The sequence below is a fragment of the Engystomops pustulosus genome, chromosome 4 (genome assembly GCF_040894005.1).
Source record: "Engystomops pustulosus chromosome 4, aEngPut4.maternal, whole genome shotgun sequence".
Taxonomy (NCBI): Eukaryota; Metazoa; Chordata; class Amphibia; order Anura; family Leptodactylidae; genus Engystomops; species Engystomops pustulosus.
Window position 1 is genome coordinate 4,007,813 of NC_092414.1, and position 21,725 is coordinate 4,029,537.

General features: G+C 53.3%; 1 protein-coding gene across 1 annotated transcript in view; it reads right to left on the bottom strand.

Moving 5' to 3' along the window:
• Positions 1 to 14,841: 14,841 nt before the first annotated feature.
• LOC140125856 (uncharacterized) overlaps positions 14,842 to 21,725 on the bottom strand; it is a 67,726-nt gene continuing 60,842 nt past the window's right edge. The window contains exon 3 of the mRNA XM_072144731.1: positions 14,842 to 15,132. Coding sequence (XP_072000832.1) covers positions 14,842 to 15,132 — 291 coding nt within the window. The remainder of the gene's footprint in view (positions 15,133 to 21,725) is intronic.

The window sequence follows — 21,725 nt, forward strand, 5'->3', positions numbered from 1 at the left end:
AGACTGGACCAGAGGGAGACTGAACCAGAGCGAGACTGGACCAGAGCGAGACTGGACCAGAGCGAGACTGGACCGGAGCGAGGCTAAACCAGAGCGAGACTGGTCCAGAGCGAGACTGGTCCAGAGCGAGATTGGACCAGAGCGAGATTTGACCAGAGCGAGACTGGACCAGAGCGAGACTGGACCAGAGCGAGACTGAACCAGAGCGAGACTGGACCAGAGCGAGACTGGACCAGAGCGAGACTGGACCAGAGCGAGTCTGGACCAGAGCGAGTCTGGACCAGAGCGAGACTGGAGCAGAGGGAGACTGGACCAGAGGGAGACTGAACCAGAGCGAGACTAAACCAGAGCGAGAGTGGACCAGAGCGAGACTGGACCAGAGCGAGACTGGACCAGAGCGAGTCTGGACCAGAGCGAGTCTGGACCAGAGCGAGACTGGAGCAGAGGGAGACTGGACCAGAGGGAGACTGGACCAGAGGGAGACTGAACCAGAGCGAGACTAAACCAGAGCGAGAGTGGACCAGAGCGAGACTGGACCAGAGCGAGTCTGGACCAGAGCGAGACTGGACCAGAGCGAGACTGGACCAGAGCGAGACTGGACCAGAGCGAGACTATACCAGAGCGAAACTGAACAAGAGCGAGACTGGACCAGAGCGAGACTAAACCAGAGCGAGACTGGACCAGAGCGAGACTGGACCAGAGCGAGACTGGACCAGAGCGAGACTGGACCGGAGCGAGGCTAAACCAGAGCAAGACTGGACCAGAGCGAGATTTGACCAGAGCGAGACTGGACCAGAGCGAGATTTGACCAGAGCGAGACTGAACCAGAGCGAGTCTGGACCAGAGCGAGACTGGACCAGAGCGAGATTTGACCAGAGCGAGACTGGACCAGAGCGAGACTGAACCAGAGCGAGACTGGACCAGAGCGAGATTTGACCAGAGCGAGACTGGACCAGAGCGAGACTGAACCAGAGCGAGACTGGACCAGAGCGAGATTTGATCAGAGCGAGACTGGACCAGAGCAAGAATAAACCAGAGCGAGACTGGACCGGAGCAAGAATAAACCAGAGCGAGACTGGACCGGAGCAAGAATAAACCAGAGCGAGACTGAACAAGAGCGAGACTGGACCAGAGCGAGACTGGACCAGAGCGATACTGGACCAGAGCGAGACTAGACCAGAGGGAGACTGAACCAGAGCGAGACTGAACCAGAGCGAGACTGGACCAGAGCGAGACTAAACCAGAGCGAGACTAAACCAGAGCAAGACTGGACCAGAGCGAGACTGGACCAAAGCGAGACTGGACTGGAGCGAGGCTAAACCAGAGCGAGACTGGACCAGAGCGAGACTAAACCAGAGCGAGACTGGACCAGAGCGAGACTGGACCAGAGCGAGACTGGACCAGAGCGAGATTTGACCAGAGCGAGACTGGACCAGAGCGAGATTTGACCAGAGCGAGACTGGACCAGAGCGAGACTGAACCAGATCGAGACTGGACCAGAGCGAGACTGGACCAGAGCGAGATTTGACCAGAGCGAGACTGGACCAGAGCGAGATTTGAACAGAACGAGACTGAACCAGGGCGAGACTGGACCAGAGCGAGACGGAACCGGAGCGAGACGGAACCGGAGCGAGACTGGACCGGAGCGAGACTGGACCGGAGCGAGACTGGACCAGGGCGAGACTGGACCAGGGCGAGACTGGACCAATGCGAGACTGAACCAGAGGGAGACTGAACCAAAGGGAGACTGGGCCAGAGCAAGACTGAACCAGAGCGAGACTAAACCAGGGCGAGATGGACCAGAGTGAGACTAAACCAGAGCGAGACGGAAACAGAGGGAGACTAAGCCAGAGCGAGACTGAACCAGAGCGAGACTAAACCAGGGCGAGATGGACCAGAGTGAGACTAAACCAGAGCGAGACAGAAACAGAGGGAGACTGAACCAGAGGGAGACTGGACCAGAGCGAGACTGGACCAGAGCGAGACTGGACCAGAGCGAGACAGGACCAGAGCGAGACTGGACCAGAGCGAGACTGAACCAGAACGAGACTGAACCAGAGCGAGACTGAACCAGAGCGAGACTGAACCAGAGCGAGACTGAACCAGAGCGAGACTGGACCAGAGCGAGACTGAACCAGAGCGAGACTGGACCAGAGCGAGACTGGACCAGATCGAGACTGAACCGGAGTGAGACTGAACCAGAGCGAGACTGGACCAGAGCAAAACTGGACCGGAGCAAGAATAAACCAGAGTGAGACTGGACCGGAGCAAGAATAAACCAGAGCGAGACTGAACTAGAGCGAGACTGGACCAGAGCGAGACTGGACCAGACCGAGACTGGACCAGAGCGAGACTGGACCAGAGCGAGACTGGACCAGAGCGATACTGGACCAGAGCGATACTGGACCAGAGCGAGACTGGACCAGAGGGAGACTTAACCGGAGCGAGACTGGACCAGACCGAGACTGGACCAGAGCGAGACTGGACCAGAGCGAGACTGGACCAGAGCGAGACTGGACCAGAGCGAGACTGAACCAGAGCGAGACTGGACCAGAGCGAGACTAAACCAGAGCGAGACTAAACCAGAGCGAGACTGGACCAGAGCGAGACTGGACCAGAGCGAGACTGGACCAGAGCGAGACTGGACCGGAGCGAGACTGGACCGGAGCGAGGCTAAACCAGAGCGAGACTGGACCGGAGCGAGGCTAAACCAGAGCGAGACTGGTCCAGAGCGAGACTGGTCCAGAGCGAGACTGGACCAGAGCGAGATTTGACCAGAGCGAGACTGGACCAGAGCGAGACTGAACCAGAGCGAGACTGGACCAGAGCGAGACTGGACCAGAGCGAGATTTGACCAGAGCGAGACTGGACCAGAGCGAGATTTGACCAGAACGAGACTGAACCAGAGCGAGACTGGACCAGAGCGAGACTGTACCGAAGCGCGACGGAACCGGAGCGAGACTGGACCAGAGCGAGACTGGACCGGAGCGAGACTGGACCGGAGCGAGACTGGACCGGAGCGAGACTGGACCAGGGCGAGACTGGACCAGGGCGAGACTGGACCAAAGCGAGACTGAACCAGAGGGAGACTGAACCAGAGGGAGACTGGACCAGAGCAAAACTGAACCAGAGCGAGACTAAACCAGGACGAGATGGACCAGAGTGAGACTAAACCAGAGCGAGACTGAAACAGAGGGAGACTATACCAGAGCGAGACTGAACCAGAGCGAGACTAAACCAGGGCGAGATGGACTAGAGTGAGACTGAACCAGAGCGAGACAGAAACAGAGGGAGACTGAACCAGAGGGAGACTGGACCAGAGGGAGACTGAACCAGAGCGAGACTGGACCAGAGCGAGACTGGACCAGAGCGAGACTGGACCAGAGCGAGACTGGACCAGAGCGAGACTGGACCAGAGCGAGACTGGACCGGAGCGAGGCTAAACCAGAGCGAGACTGGACCAGAGCGAGATTTGACCAGAGGGAGACTGGACCAGAGCGAGATTTGACCAGAGCGAGACTGAACCAGAGCGAGTCTGGACCAGAGCGAGACTGGACCAGAGCGAGATTTGACCAGAGCGAAACTGGACCAGAGCGAGACTGAACCAGAGAGAGACTGGACCAGAGCGAGATTTGACCAGAGCGAGACTGAACCAGAGCGAGTCTGGACCAGAGCGAGACTGGACCAGAGCGAGATTTGACCAGAGCGAGACTGAACCAGAGCGAGACTGGACCAGAGTGAGACTGGACCAGATCGAGACTGAACCGGAGTGAGACTGAACCAGAGCGAGACTGGACCAGAGCGAGACTGGACCGGAGCAAGAATAAACCAGAGCGAGACTGGACCGGAGCAAGAATAAACCAGAGCGAGACTGAACTAGAGCGAGACTGGACCAGAGCGAGACTGGACCAGAGCGAGACTGGACCAGAGCGAGACTGGACCAGAGCGAGACTGGACCAGAGCGATACTGGACCAGAGCGAGACTGGACCAGAGGGAGACTTAACCGGAGCGAGACTGAACCAGAGCGAGACTGGACCAGAGCGAGACTAAACCAGAGCGAGACTAAACCAGAGCAAGACTGGACCAGAGCGAGACTGGACCAGAGCGAGACTGGACCAGAGCGAGACTGGACCGGAGCGAGGCTAAACCAGAGCGAGACTGGACCGGAGCGAGGCTAAACAAGAGCGAGACTGGTCCAGAGCGAGACTGGACCAGAGCGAGACTGGCCCAGAGCGAGATTTGACCAGAGCGAGACTGGACCAGAGCGAGACTGGACCAGAGCGAGATTTGACCAGAGCGAGACTGGACCAGAGCGAGATTTGACCAGAACGAGACTGAACCAGAGCGAGACTGGACCAGAGCGAGACTGGACCGAAGCGTGACGGAACCGGAGCGAGACTGGACCGGAGAGAGACTGGACCGGAGTGAGACTGGACCAGGGCGAGACTGGACCAGGGCGAGACTGGACCAAAGCGAGACTGAACCAGAGGGAGACTGAACCAGAGGGAGACTGGACCAGAGCGAGACTAAACCAGAGCGAGACTGGACCAGAGCGAGACTAAACCAGAGCGAGACTAAACCAGAGCAAGACTGGACCAGAGCGAGACTGGACCAGAGCGAGACTGGACCAGAGTGAGACTGGACCGGAGCGAGACTAAACCAGAGCGAGACTGGACCGGAGCGAGGCTAAACCAGAGCGAGACTGGTCCAGAGCGAGACTGGACCAGAGCGAGACTGGCCCAGAGCGAGATTTGACCAGAGCGAGACTGGACCAGAGCGAGACTGAACCAGAGCGAGACTGGACCAGAGCGAGACTGGACCAGAGCGAGATTTGACCAGAGCGAGACTGGACCCGAGCGAGATTTGACCAGAACGAGACTGAACCAGAGCGAGACTGGACCAGAGCGAGACTGGACCGAAGCGTGACGGAACCGGAGCGAGACTGGACCAGAGCGAGACTGGACCAGAGCGAGACTGGACCGGAGCGAGACTGGACCGGAGCGAGACTGGACCAGGGCGAGACTGGACCAGGGCGAGACTGGACCAAAGCGAGACTGAACCAGAGGGAGACTGGACCAGAGCAAGACTGAACCAGAGCGAGACTAAACCAGGGCGAGATGGACCAGAGTGAGACTAAACCAGAGCGAGACTGAAACAGAGGGAGACTAAACCAGAGCGAGACTGAACCAGAGAGAGACTGGACCAGAGCGAGATTTGACCAGAGCGAGACTGAACCAGAGCGAGTCTGGACCAGAGCGAGACTGTACCAGAGCGAGATCTGACCAGAGCGAGACTGGACCAGAGCAAGAATAAACCAGAGCGAGACTGGACCGGAGCAAGAATAAACCAGAGCGAGACTGGACCGGAGCAAGAATAAACCAGAGCGAGACTGAACAAGAGCGAGACTGGACAAGAGCGAGACTGGACCAGAGCGAGACTAGACCAGAGGGAGACTGAACCGGAGCGAGACTGAACCAGAGCGAGACTGGACCAGAGCGAGACTAAACCAGAGCGAGACTAAACCAGAGCGAGACTGGACCAGAGCGAGACTGGACCAGAGCGAGACTGGACCAGAGCGAGACTGGACCAAAGCGAGACTGGACTGGAGCGAGGCTAAACCAGAGCGAGACTGGCCCAGAGCGAGACTGGACCAGAGCGAGACTGGACCAGAGCGAGACTGGACCAGAGCGAGACTGGACCAGAGCGAGATTTGACCAGAGCGAGACTGGACCAGAGCGAGACTGAACCAGAGCGAGACTGGACCAGAGCGAGACTGGACCAGAGCGAGATTTGACCAGAGCGAGACTGGACCAGAGCGAGATTTGACCAGAACGAGACTGAACCAGAGCGAGACTGGACCAGAGCGAGACTGGACCGGAGCGAGACGGGACCAGAGCGAGACTGGACCAGAGCGAGACTGGACCAGAGCAAGACTGGACCAGAGCGAGACTGGACCAGAGCGAGATTTGACCAGAGCGAGACTGGACCAGAGCGAGACTGAACCAGAGAGAGACTGGACCAGAGCGAGATTTGACCAGAGCGAGACTGGACCAGAGCGAGACTGAACCAGAGCGAGACTGGACCAGAGCGAGATTTGACCAGAGCGAGACTGGACCAGAGCAAGAATAAACCAGAGCGAGACTGGACCGGAGCAAGAATAAACCAGAGCGAGACTGGACCGGAGCAAGAATAAACCAGAGCGAGACTGAACAAGAGCGAGACTGGATGAGAGCGAGACTGGACCAGAGCGATACTGGACCAGAGCGAGACTAGACCAGAGGGAGACTGAACCGGAGCGAGACTGAACCAGAGCGAGACTGGACCAGAGCGAGACTAAACCAGAGCGAGACTAAACCAGAGCAAGACTGGACCAGAGCGAGACTGGACCAGAGCGAGACTGGACCAAAGCGAGACTGGACTGGAGCGAGGCTAAACCAGAGCGAGACTGGACCAGAGCGAGACTGGACCAGAGCGAGACTGGACAAGAGCGAGACTGGACCAGAGCGAGATTTGACCAGAGCGAGACTGAACCAGAGCGAGACTGAACCAGAGCGAGACTGGACCAGAGCGAGACTGGACAAGAGCGAGACTGGACCAGAGCGAGATTTGACCAGAGCGAGACTGGACCAGAGCGAGACTGAACCAGAGCGAGACTGGACCAGAGCGAGACTGGACCAGAGCGAGATTTGACCAGAGCGAGACTGGACCAGAGCGAGATTTGACCAGAACGAGACTGGACCAGAGCGAGACTGGACCAGAGCGAGACTGGACCGGAGCGAGACGGAACCGGAGCGAGACTGGACCAGAGCGAGATTGGACCAGAGCGAGACTGGACCGGAGCGAGACTGGACCGGAGCGAGACTGAACCAGAGGGAGACTGAACCAGAGGGAGACTGGACCACAGCAAGACTGAACCAGAGCGAGACTAAACCAGGGCGAGATGGACCAGAGTGAGACTGAACCAGAGCGAGACTGAAACAGAGGGAGACTAAACCAGAGCGAGAATGAACCAGAGCGAGACTAAACCAGGGCGAGATGGACCAGAGTGAGACTAAACCAGAGCGAGACTGAAACAGAGGGAGACTAAACCAGAGGGAGACTGAAACAGAGGGAGACTGAACCAGAGGGAGACTGGACCAGAGGGAGACTGGACCAGAGGGAGACTGGACCAGAGCGAGACTGGACCAGAGCGAGACTGGACCAGAGCGAGACTGGACCAGAGCGAGACTGGACCAGAGCGAGACTGGACCAGAGCGAGACTGAACCAGAACGAGACTGAACCAGAGCGAGACTGAACCAGAGCGAGACTGAACCAGAGCGAGACTGGACCAGAGCAAGACTGAACCAGAGCGAGACTGGACCAGAGCAAGACTGAACCAGAGCGAGACTGGACCGGAGCAAGAATAAACCAGAGCGAGACTGGACCGGAGCAAGAATAAACCAGAGCGAGACTGGACCAGAGCGATTCTGGACCAGAGCGATACTGGACCAGAGCGAGATTGGACCAGAGGGAGACTGAACCGGAGCGAGACTGAACCAGAGCGAGACTGGACCAGAGCAAGACTAAACCAGAGCGAGACTAAACCAGAGCAAGACTGGACCAGAGCGAGACTGGACCAGAGCGAGACTAAACCAGAGCGAGACTAAACCAGAGCAAGACTGGACCAGAGCGAGGCTAAACCAGAGCGAGACTGGTCCAGAGCGAGACTGGACCAGAGCGAGACTGGCCCAGAGCGAGATTTGACCAGAGCGAGACTGGACCAGAGCGAGACTGAACCAGAGCGAGACTGGACCAGAGCGAGACTGGACCAGAGCGAGATTTGACCAGAGCGAGACTGGACCAGAGCGAGATTTGACCAGAACGAGACTGAACCAGAGCGAGACTGGACCAGAGCGAGACTGGACCGAAGCGTGACGGAACCGGAGCGAGACTGGACCAGAGCGAGACTGGACCAGAGCGAGACTGGACCGGAGCGAGACTGGACCAGGGCGAGACTGGACCAGGGCGAGACTGGACCAAAGCGAGACTGAACCAGAGGGAGACTGAACCAGAGGGAGACTGGACCAGAGCAAGACTGAACCAGAGCGAGACTAAACCAGGGCGAGATGGACCAGAGTGAGACTAAACCAGAGCGAGACTGAAACAGAGGGAGACTAAACCAGAGCGAGACTGAACCAGAGCGAGACTAAACCAGGGCGAGATGGACCAGAGTGAGACTAAACCAGAGCGAGACTGAAACAGAGGGAGACTGAACCAGAGGGAGACTGAACCAGAGGGAGACTGGACCAGAGGGAGACTGAACCAGAGCGAGACTGGACCAGAGCGAGACTGGACCAGAGCGAGACTGGACCGGAGCGAGGCTAAACCAGAGCGAGACTGGTCCAGAGCGAGACTGGTCCAGAGCGAGATTGGACCAGAGCGAGATTTGACCAGAGCGAGACTGGACCAGAGCGAGACTGGACCAGAGCGAGACTGAACCAGAGCGAGACTGGACCAGAGCGAGACTGGACCAGAGCGAGACTGGACCAGAGCGAGATTTGACCAGAGCGAGACTAAACCAGGGCGAGATGGACCAGAGTGAGACTGGACCAGAGCGAGACTGAACCAGAACGAGACTGAACCAGAGCGAGACTGGACCAGAGCGAGACTGGACCAGAGCAAGACTGGACCAGAACGTGACTGAACCAGAACGAGACTGAACCAGAGCGAGACTGAACCAGAGCGAGACTGGACCAGAGCGAGACTGAACCAGAGCGAGACTGGACCAGAGCAAGACTGGACCAGATCGAGACTGAACCAGAGCGAGACTGAACCAGAGCGAGACTGGACCAGAGCGAGACTGGACCAGAGCGAGACTGGACCAGATCGAGACTGAACCAGAGCGAGACTGGACCAGAGCAAGACTGAACCAGAGCGAGACTGATCCAGAGCGAGACGGGACCAGAGCGAGACTGGACCAGAGCGAGACTGGACCAGAGCGAGACTGAACCAGAACGAGACTGGACCAGAGCGAGACTGAACCAGAACGAGACTGAACCAGAACGAGACTGAACCAGAGCGAGACTGGACCAGAGCGAGACTGGACCAGAGCGGGACTAAATCAGAGCGAGACTGGACCAGAGCGAGACTAAACCAGAGCGAGACTAGACCAGAGCGAGGCTAAACCAGAGCGGGACTGGACTAGAGCGAGACTGGACCAGAGCGAGACTGGACCAGAGCGAGACTGGACTAGACCGAGACTGGACCAGAGCGAGACTGAACCAGAACGAGACTGGACCAGAGCGAGACTGAACCAGAACGAGACTGAACCAGAACGAGACTGAACCAGAACGAGACTGGACCAGAGCGAGACTAAACCAGAGCGAGACTAAACCAGAGCAAGACTGGACCAGAGCGAGACTGGACCAGAGCGAGACTGGACCAAAGCGAGACTGGACTGGAGCGAGGCTAAACCAGAGCGAGACTGGACCAGAGCGAGACTGGACCAGAGCGAGACTGGACCAGAGCGAGACTGGACCAGAGCGAGACTGGACCAGAGCAAGATTTGACCAGAGCGAGACTGAACCAGAGCGAGACTGGACCAGAGCGAGACTGGACCAGAGCGAGATTTGACCAGAGCGAGACTGGACCAGAGCGAGATTTGACCAGAACGAGACTGAACCAGAGCGAGACTGGACCAGAGCGAGACTGGACCGGAGCGAGACGGAACCGGAGCGAGACTGGACCAGAGCGAGATTGGAACAGAGCGAGACTGGACCTGAGCGAGACTGGACCGGAGCGAGACTGGACCAGGGCGAGACTTGACCAGGGCGAGACTGGACCAAAGCGAGACTGAACCAGAGGGAGACTGAAGCAGATGGAGACTGGACCAGAGCAAGACTGAACCAGAGCGAGACTAAACCAGGGCGAGATGGACCAGAGTGAGACTAAACCAGAGCGAGACTGAAACAGAGGGAGACTAAACCAGAGCGAGACTGAACCAGAGCGAGACTAAACCAGGGCGAGATGGACCAGAGTGAGACTAAACCAGAGTGAGACTAAACCAGAGGGGGACTGGACCAGAGCGAGACTGGACCAGAGCGAGATTTGACCAGAGCGAGACTGGACCAGAGCGAGATTTGACCAGAACGAGACTGAACCAGAGCGAGACTGGACCAGAGCGAGACTGGACCGAAGCGTGACGGAACCGGAGCGAGCCTGGACCAGAGCGAGACTGGACCAGAGCGAGACTGGACCGGAGCGAGACTGGACCAGGGCGAGACTGGACCAGGGCGAGACTGGACCAAAGCGAGACTGAACCAGAGGGAGACTGAACCAGAGGGAGACTGGACCAGAGCAAGACTGAACCAGAGCGAGACTAAACCAGGGCTAGATGGACCAGAGTGAGACTAAACCAGAGCGAGACTGAAACAGAGGGAGACTAAACCAGAGCGAGACTGAACCAGAGCGAGACTAAACCAGGGCGAGATGGACCAGAGTGAGACTAAACCAGAGCGAGACTAAAACAGAGGGGGACTGAACCAGAGGGAGACTGGAGCAGAGGGAGACTGGACCAGAGGGAGACTGAACCAGAGCGAGACTGGACCAGAGCGAGACTGGACCAGAGCGAGACTGGACCAGAGCGAGACTGGACCAGAGCGAGACTGGACCAGAGCGAGACTGGACCGGAGCGAGGCTAAACCAGAGCGAGACTGGTCCAGAGCGAGACTGGACCAGAGCGAGATTGGACCAGAGCGAGATTTGACCAGAGCGAGACTGGACCAGAGCGAGACTGAACCAGAGCGAGACTGGACCAGAGCGAGACTGGACCAGAGCGAGACTGGACCAGAGCGAGATTTGACCAGAGCGAGACTAAACCAGGGCGAGATGGACCAGAGTGAGACTGGACCAGAGCGAGACTGAACCAGAACGAGACTGAACCAGAGCGAGACTGGACCAGAGCGAGACTGGACCAGAGCGAGACTGGACCAGAGCGAGACTGAACCAGAACGAGACTGAACCAGAGCGAGACTGAACCAGAGCGAGACTGGACCAGAGCAAGACTGAACCAGAGCGAGACTGGACCAGAGCAAGACTGGACCAGATCGAGACTGAACCAGAGCGAGACTGAACCAGAGCGAGACTGGACCAGAGCAAGACTGAACCAGAGCGAGACTGGACCAGAGCAAGACTGAACCAGAGCGAGACTAAACCAGGGCTAGATGGACCAGAGTGAGACTAAACCAGAGCGAGACTGAAACAGAGGGAGACTAAACCAGAGCGAGACTGAACCAGAGCGAGACTGGACCAGAGCGAGACTGGACCAGAGCGAGACTGGACCAGAGCGAGACTGGACCAGAGCGAGACTGAACCAGAATGAGATTGAACCAGAGCGAGACTGGACCAGAGCGAGACTGAACCAGAGCGAGACTGAACCAGAGCGAGACTGGACCAGAGCGAGACTGAACCAGAGCGAGACTAAACCAGAGCGAGACTGGACCAGAGCGAGACTGAACCAGAGCGAGACTGAACCAGAGCGAGGCTAAACCAGAGTGAGACTGGACCAGAGCAATACTGGACCAGAGCGAGACTGAACCAGAGCGAGACTGGACCAGAGCGAGACTGGACCAGAGCGAGACTGGACCAGAGCGAGACTGGACCAGAGCGAGACTGAACCAGAGCGAGACTGGACCAGAGGACTAAACCAGAGCGAGACTAAACCAGAGCGAGGCTAAACCAGAGCGAGACTGGACCAGAGCGAGACTGTACTGGAGCGAGACTGTACCAGAGCGAGACTGAACCAGAGCGAGACTGAACCAGAGCGAGACTGGACCACAGCGAGACTGGACCAGAGCGAGACTGGGAAAAAACTGTCTAAATCCCTTTATAAATGAGTTTTTCTGTGCAAACTACGACAGAATTCAGTCCTAGACAGATGAATAAATCTCCCCCAGTGTCTGTAGGGGGCACCAGTCACCAGTCTCACACTAGCCCCCTTTACACAGCATGGATAATGTCAGAACCTCTGATGGGAACGGTAAGAGAACATTTTTATGGATTCTGCTCTTTGTTGTTGGAAGCTGAGATTATGTTCCATAACCACCAAGCCAGGTGCCTCTTTTTAACATCTACAGCCTCAGCCCCAGGAATCTCTAAGGCAATTGCCTCTTGCTATCCCCTGTAACCACCAAGCCTGCATCCATAGGATAGTCCTGGTAACCTCAGAGCCAGTTGCCTCTCAGATGTGGACTGATGTAACCACCAAGCCTGTATCCATAGGATAGTCCTGGTAACCTCAGAGCCAGTTGCCTCTCAGATGTGGACTGATGTAACCACCAAGCCTGTATCCATAGGATAGTCCTGGTAACCTCAGAGCCAGTTGCCTCTCAGATGTGGACTGATGTAACCACCAAGCCTGTATCCATAGGATAGTCCTGGTAAACTCAGAGCTAGTTTTCTCTATGATGTGGACTGATGTAACCACCAAGCCTGTATCCATAGGATAGTCCTGGTAAACTCAGAGCTAGTTTTCTCTGTGATGTGCACTGATGTAACCACCAAGCCCTCTTGTTAGTCCTTGTGGCAACCAATCCAAGAGCCTTTTGTTAACCTCTATAACCAACAAGCCAGTGTCCTCTGGTTGGGCTCAATTACTGCTGAACACTTTTCTTATCAGGTGTAACCAGTGAGTCAGTGGACCCTCATCATCCACGGTTTCTCCGGTAACTTCCAGGTTTATCACCTCCTATAATTGTCGCAGTAAATGCCTTATGTAAATGTCCGTTTCTGTAAGCTCAGGCCCGGCCTCCGCTAGTGACTTCTATGCTCTGTCCTCTTTGTTACCTCCTGTAACCTTCAAGCCTCCAGGTCCTCCTTGTATTCCGTGGAACCACCAGAAGTCACCATGATGTTCCACGTTGTGGCCAAGGTGGTCTTCCTTCTGCGTTGTTGACTTCCTGCAGGCGCTGGAGCATGTAGTGGCCCCTGTGGATCAGGCTGCCCAGATGCGGACCTTATGTGGACTGGCCTGGCTCCTGCTCCTCCTCTTCTTCCAAGTCTTTCACCACTACGCCCACCATCATGGCCTGAAAAGTTTATTCCAGCTGATGATGGCGTCACTGGGAGCTGGACTCCCACCATTGCCTGCTGCTGCTCACTCACGCTTTCTAGCAGATGTAAAGTGGGATTCCACCTTGTTGGTCTATCACATATGAGGGTGTTCAGGCCAAATTTCCACTGCAGTGCAGTTAGGCCAAGAGGAACAGCAAGTGTGAACACCAAAAATGTGCCACACGTAGCAGCTCTGGCAGGTCCTGCATCAACTGGGCTCAGCCCAAAGCCGCTACAAGGTTCCGGCCATTGTTGCACACCACCTTGCCGCCACTCATCTGTCTGCTCCTGGATCCCAGTCCACCACTCGTGGGTGGTGTGTGGTCTTTCGCCCAGACAGATGAGTTGCAGCACGGCTGTTGACGTGTCCCCATGGCTTTGCTGGAAGTGGTGCTGTGGGCGCTGCACTGGATGAGGACACAGGAGAGGAGGAAGGAGGAGGCAAGGAGTAATGTTCCTAGATGGGGCAGAATGTGAGCCGGATCACCTCCTGACCCAGGACCAGACGCCACTACAGTAACCCAGTGAGGAGTTAAGGAGATGTAACGTAGTGTCAGGTGCTAGACAGACTTGCATAGGGGGTCCTGGAGAAGGGATCCCGGTACTGCACTAATGCTGATTGGGGTGATCAGTCATGTGCTTCTGCTGCTATTGGTTTGGCAGAAGAGACACTGCCATAGCTCTAATTTTGCCATGTACCGGCACTTAAGCTGCCAGGTGCCGGCTACCACTGGAGTCATGGTGCTGGTTCCTATTGATCCGCGATAAGGCACCGGTTGCGATCATTTACATTTCAGATGCTCCGATGACCCCATAACTGGTGGTCTTGGCTGTCAGGATCCGGCTCTGGCACTTGGTTGCACCAAGTCATACGACATGGAGCCCCTGCAGCTCCAGGATGATCAGCTGGGTAATGAAAGGGTGGTGACAGGCTAAGTGCCAAGCTAGTGCCGAAATCAGTGGGTGGGGGAGCCGGAGCAGATGCACAAGCAGCCACATACAGCGGCGCCATTCTTGACACTACATTCTATTAAGTGCAGCTGCAAGTCCGCCAGATCTAGATTAGGATAGTCAGAGGACAGAGTTTACTTTTTAAAACGTGAGATGAGTGATAAAGTATCTTGAGTACTTACAAGAAAGATTCCTTGTGTTCAATTCTGGTTTAGTTCTAATTGTGCACTTATAAATGCACTTAAAGTATTCTCTGCCAGCCAAGGTCTGAGAGACCTCACGTCTGCAATTTATACACCCCAGACAAATGAGTTATAACTACCAGGTGTTAACAAGAGGACGGAGAGAAGACAGGAGGAGTCAGGAAGTTTCCAGAAAACAGCAGGGAATAAGTTACAGTGGTCACACATAGCAATGCACTAGAACATTGCGGATATAAGACTTGTGGTACTGAGTTAAGCACAAATACCTGAGGATGAGAGAGATGAGTGATGGTGAGATCAAGTAAGAGTGATGTCAGAAGATGACAAAGATTATAATGATGATGGATCGCAAGATCATATTCCATAATGTTACATTGTGGTCTAATTATTTGTGCACTTATAAGGATGCACTGTCGACCATGGTGCTCAGAAAGTGAAGGTTTTGGCCGGGCTTTATGGACTGGAGACACAGCCTACAAATGTCACGTGTTCTGTCTTCTGCATTCTATGAGAAAAATGCCCCACTGCAGACACCCTGTGGGGTGGCCTGTGTTTCCTGGGACCCTGTGTGTGGGCAGTAGCAGGCGACGAGGTGGCTACGGGCTGAGCTCTGCGCCTTTGCTCCTTTTGCCTAGTTCTGCCGGGTGCCCTTGGCTTCCTGACCACCTCTTTGTCCGATCACTGCCTTCTACCCATGTCAGGTCTAGGACCTCGTCATCAGCCCTCGCTTCTTCCACCACCGAACCCTCACCGCCGCCCTTCTTCTCCATCTTCTCATCGCAGAAAGCCACAGCCAGGGGCAGTTGTGTTTCATCGTCATCATAGGTCTCTTCTGATGGTCCACCACCCACTACATCCTCATCCTCATTCTTGGGAATGTTGGATCGCTATGTCCGGAGAAGGTGGATGGACCACAGATTCCCAGCTAGGAGAGTCATCGTACAGCAGGAGGGACCACTCCATGACTTGTGGCTTTACTACATGAAGAACGTCATGATGGAGGCCCTGTACTTCCAACTGGGATGAATGCGGCAAAGATAATCCCAGGGAAGTTACTGGACCGTCTGCCGTGTAACTAACTAGAAGAAAGACAGAGTATAGAAGAGCAATACATACTGTACATAGTCAGGACCGCAGGTCCCAACAGTAGGGATTAGATCAGAATCTGGCAGATAAGGACAAAGCAGAAAACTGGTAACAATTGGGTGATTTCATATGAATCCTATAATGGTAGAGAATAGTAACATAAAAGACCCGATCCAGAGGAACCAAACCAAAGTCTGTAGTTTGGAATGACAACAATAATCATCAAAAATTGGGGGGAACCAGAGGATAATGAGGAACGGGGGGGAGGCATCCATGGCGTGTAGTGACTGGCAGGCAGAAGCGATAGCACAAAAAGACGGCAAAATCAGGGAATTCCTTAACGTCAGCCGGGATCCTGATGGCTATGTCAGTGGATCCTAAGAGATACATCATGAGATTCCGCTGTAAGTTCCTCCAGAGAAGGAGATCTGAGGGACTCGGAATGGGGCTCCGGGACGCAATCAGCAAAAATCCCATCGAGAACTTCCTGGTTTTGGTGAGCGAGGTTGGAAAATGAGACAGAAGTCGGACAGCAGGGTCATCCCGGAGTTGGTGTCCAGCCGACAGCCCCACCGCAGATGTGTCATGGTACCTGAAGTCTGAGCGGTTCGGCTAAACGGGTCACAGTCTGGGGGCTCCCAGCACCATCTCCATAGAATCTTGTAATTCGTTTCATGAGATTTACAGGAAATAGATCATTTGTGACATAGTTCAAACGTCTTGGCCCGAACTACTGGGGCACCCAGTCCTCGCTCCCAGGCCTTAACATTGGGGGGTTCAGATGTGGCCCGATTATCTATTGGCAGCCTAAGACTGGTGTCTAAACACTGGAGGATGCCGGAACCGCAAACTATACTCCAACAGTGGCTTTAAGATTACGTCTTTGAGTTATCTCTGGATGATACTGAGTCTGGACCTGCACTAAAAAGGGCAATTATTTCAGATTTCACCTGTCCCTAATCACAAAATCCTCCGGTGCCCTGAAAAGGGCAATCATTTGACTGACCCAATGAAGAGCAGCGACCTCTCCCTGTCTCTGTATCCTTTGTGTAATATGTGACCCTGCTCTTATACTGCAAAGTCACATGTCCCCCCACCTGGCCAATCAGAGCCATGCCTACAGACGACACGCCTGGGGTTGCTAAGGGGGTACAAGCCGGATGATTGGTTTCCCAGCAGTCAATCATGCAGCTTGGCGCTTCTTCCTCAAAAAAGTTCTTCGAGGCTTGGGGGTTTGTGGTTGCCGAATCCGCCAAATTTGGTACAAACTCACTCATCACTAGTCATGTACAATCCGCTACTAGAGATCCCATATCATCCTCTACTACAGAGCCCGTATCATCCTCTACTACAGAGCCCGTATTATCCTCTACTACAGAGCCCGTATTATCCTCTACTACAGAGCCCGTATTATCCTCTACTACAGAGCCCGTATCATCCTCTACTACAGAGCCCGTATTATCCTCTACTACAGAGCCCGTATTATCCTCTACTACAGAGCCCATACTAACCTCTACTACAGAGACCGTATTATCCTCTACTACAGAGCCCGTATCATCCTCTACTACAGAGCCCGTATTATCCTCTACTACAGAGCCCGTATTATCCTCTACTACAGAGCCCGTATTATCCTCTACTACAGAGCCCGTATTATCCTCTACTACAGAGCCCGTATTATCCTCTACTACAGAGCCCGTATTATCCTCTACTACAGAGCCCATACTATCCTCTACTACAGAGCCCGTACTATCCTCTACTACAGAGCCCGTATCATCCTCTACTACAGAGCCCGTATCATCCTCTACTACAGAGCCCGTATTATCCTCTACTACAGAGCCCATACTATCCTCTACTACAGAGCCCATCCTATCCTCTACTACAGAGCCCGTATCATCCTCTACTACAGAGCCCGTATCATCCTCTACTACAGAGCCCGTATTATCCTCTACTACAGAGCCCGTATTATCCTCTACTACAGAGCCCGTATTATCCTCTACTACAGAGCCCGTATCATCCTCTACTACAGAGCCCGTATTATCCTCTACTACAGAGCCCGTATTATCCTCTACTACAGAGCCCATACTAACCTCTACTACAGAGACCGTATTATCCTCTACTACAGAGCCCGTATCATCCTCTACTACAGAGCCCGTATTATCCTCTACTACAGAGCCCATATCATCCTCTACTACAGAGCCCATACTATCCTCTACTACAGAGCCCGTATTATCCTCTACTACAGAGCCCGTATTATCCTCTACTACAGAGCCCATACTATCCTCTACTACAGAGCCCGTATTATCCTCTACTACAGAGCACGTAGTTTCCTCTACTACAGAGCCCATATTATCCTCTACTACAGAGCCCGTATTATCCTCTACTACAGAGCCCGTATTATCCTCTACTACAGAGCCCGTATTATCCTCTACTACAGAGCCCATACTATCCTCTACTACAGAGCCCATACTATCCTCTACTACAGAGCCCGTATTATCCTCTACTACAGAGCCCGTATTATCCTCTACTACAGAGCCCGTATTATCCTCTACTACAGAGCCCGTATTATCCTCTACTACAGAGCCCGTATCATCCTCTACTACAGAGCCCGTATCATCCTCTACTACAGAGCCCGTATTATCCTCTACTACAGAGCCCATACTATCCTCTACTACAGAGCCCGTATTATCCTCTACTACAGAGCCCATACTATCCTCTACTACAGAGCCCATACTATCCTCTACTACAGAGCCCATACTATCCTCTACTACAGAGCCCATACTATCCTCTACTACAGAGCCCATATTATCCTCTACTACAGAGCCCATACTATCCTCTACTACAGAGCCCATATTATCCTCTACTACAGAGCCCATACTATCCTCTACTACAGAGCCCATACTATCCTCTACTACAGAGCCCATACTATCCTCTACTACAGAGCCCGTATTATCCTCTACTACAGAGCCCGTATTATCCTCTACTACAGAGCCCGTATTATCCTCTACTACAGAGCCCGTATTATCCTCTACTACAGAGCCCGTACTATCCTCTACTACAGAGCCCGTATTATCCTCTACTACAGAGCCCGTATTATCCTCTACTACAGAGCCCATACTATCCTCTACTACAGAGCCCATACTATCCTCTACTACAGAGACCGTATTATCCTCTACTACAGAGCCCGTATTATCCTCTACTACAGAGCCCATACTATCCTCTACTACAGAGCCCGTATTATCCTCTACTACAGAGCCCGTATTATCCTCTACTACAGAGCCCGTATTATCCTCTACTACAGAGCCCGTATTATCCTCTACTACAGAGCCCGTATTATCCTCTACTACAGAGCCCATACTATCCTCTACTACAGAGCCCATACTATCCTCTACTACAGAGCCCATACTATCCTCTACTACAGAGCCCATACTATCCTCTACTACAGAGCCCATATTATCCTCTACTACAGAGCCCATACTATCCTCTACTACAGAGCCCATATTATCCTCTACTACAGAGCCCATACTATCCTCTACTACAGAGCCCGTATTATCCTCTACTACAGAGCCCGTATTATCCTCTACTACAGAGCCCATACTATCCTCTACTACAGAGACCGTATTATCCTCTACTACAGAGCCCGTATTATCCTCTACTACAGAGCCCATACTATCCTCTACTACAGAGCCCGTATTATCCTCTACTACAGAGCCCGTATTATCCTCTACTACAGAGCCCGTATTGTCCTCTACTACAGAGCCCGTATTATCCTCTACTACAGAGCCCGTATTGTCCTCTACTACAGAGCCCGTATTATCCTCTACTACAGAGCCCATACTATCCTCTACTACAGAGCCCGTATTATCCTCTACTACAGAGCCCGTATTATCCTCTACTACAGAGCCCGTATTGTCCTCTACTACAGAGCCCGTATTGTCCTCTACTACAGAGCCCGTACTATCCTCTACTACAGAGCCCGTACTATCCTCTACTACAGAGCCCGTACTATCCTCTACTACAGAGCCCGTACTATCCTCTACTACAGAGCCCGTACTATCCTCTACTACAGAGCCCGTATTATCCTCTACTACAGAGCCCGTATTATCCTCTACTACAGAGCCCGTACTATCCTCTACTACAGAGCCCGTATTATCCTCTACTACAGAGCCCGTATTATCCTCTACTACAGAGCCCGTATTATCATCTACTACAGAGCCCGTATTATCCTCTACTACAGAGCCCGTATTAACCTCTACTACAGAGCCCATACTATCCTCTACTACAGAGCCCATACTATCCTCTACTACAGAGCTCGTATTATCCTCTACTACAGAGCCCGTATTATCATCTACTACAGAGCCCGTATTATCCTCTACTACAGAGCCCGTATTAACCTCTACTACAGAGCCCATACTATCCTCTACTACAGAGCCCATACTATCCTCTACTACAGAGCTCGTATTATCCTCTACTACAGAGCCCGTATTATCCTCTACTACAGAGCCCGTATTATCATCTACTACAGAGCCCGTATTATCCTCTACTACAGAGCCCGTATTATCCTCTACTACAGAGCCCGTATTATCCTCTACCACAGAGCCCATATTATCCTCTACTACAGAGCCCATATTATCCTCTACTACAGAGCCCGTATTATCCTCTACTACAGAGCCCGTATTATCCTCTACTACAGAGCCCGTATTATCCTCTACTACAGAGCCCGTATCATCCTCTATTACAGAGCCCGTATCATCCTCTACTACAGAGCCCGTATCATCCTCTACTACAGAGCCCGTATCATCCTCTACTACAGAGCCAGTATTATCCTCTACTACAGAGCCCGTATTATCCTCTACTACAGAGCCCGTATTATCCTCTACTACAGACCCCCTATTATCCTCTACTACAGAGCCCGTATTATCCTCTACTACAGACCCCCTATTATCCTCTACTACAGACCCCCTATTATCCTCTACTACAGAGCCCGTATTATCCTCTACTACAGAGCCCATACTATCCTCTACTACAGAGCCCATACTATCCTCTACTACAGAGCCCATACTATCCTCTACTACAGAGCCCATACTATCCTCTACTACAGAGCCCATACTATCCTCTACTACAGAGCCCGTATTATCCTCTACTACAGAGCCCGTATCATCCTCTACTACAGAGCCCGTATCATCCTCTACTACAGAGCCCGTATTATCCTCTACTACAGAGACCGTATTATCCTCTACTACAGAGCCCGTATTATCCTCTACTTCAGAGCCCATACTATCCTCTACTACAGAGCCAGTATTATCCTCTACTACAGAGCCTGTATTATCCTCTACTACAGAGCCCGTATTATCCTCTACTACAGAGCCCATACTATCCTCTATTACAGAGCCCGTATTATCCTCTACTACAGAGCCCGTATTATCCTCTACTACAGAGCCCATACTATCCTCTATTACAGAGCCCGTATCATCCTCTACTACAGAGCCCGTATCATCCTCTACTACAGAGCCCGTATTATCCTCTACTACAGAGCCCATACTATCCTCTACTACAGAGCCCATACTATCCTCTACTACAGAGCCCGTATTATCCTCTACTACAGAGCCCGTATTATCCTCTACTACAGAGCCCATATTATCCTCTACTACAGAGCCCGTATTATCCTCTACTACAGAGCCCGTATCATCCTCTACTACAGAGCCCATACTATCCTCTACTACAGAGCCCGTATTATCCTCTACTACAGAGCCCATATTATCCTCTACTACAGAGCCCATACTATCCTCTACTACAGAGCCCATATTATCCTCTACTACAGAGCCCGTACTATCCTCTACTACAGAGCCCGTATTATCCTCTACTACAGAGCCCGTATTATCCTCTACTACAGAGCCCATACTATCCTCTACTACAGAGCCCGTACTATCCTCTACTACAGAGCCCGTATTATCCTCTACTACAGAGCCCGTATTATCCTCTACTACAGAGCCCATACTATCCTCTACTACAGAGCCCGTACTATCCTCTACTACAGAGCCCGTACTATCATCTACTACAGAGCCCGTACTATCCTCTACTACAGAGCCCGTATTATCCTCTACTACAGAGCCCGTATTATCCTCTACTACAGAGCCCGTATCATCCTCTACTACAGAGCCCGTATTATCCTCTACTACAGAGCCCTTATTATCCTCTACTACAGAGCCCGTATTATCCTCTACTACAGAGCCCTTATTATCCTCTACTACAGAGCCCGTATTATCCTCTACTACAGAGCCCAAATTATCCTCTACTACAGAGCCCGTATTATCCTCTACTACAGAGCCCGTATTATCCTCTACTACAGAGCCCGTATTATCCTCTACTACAGAGCCCGAATTATCCTCTACTACAG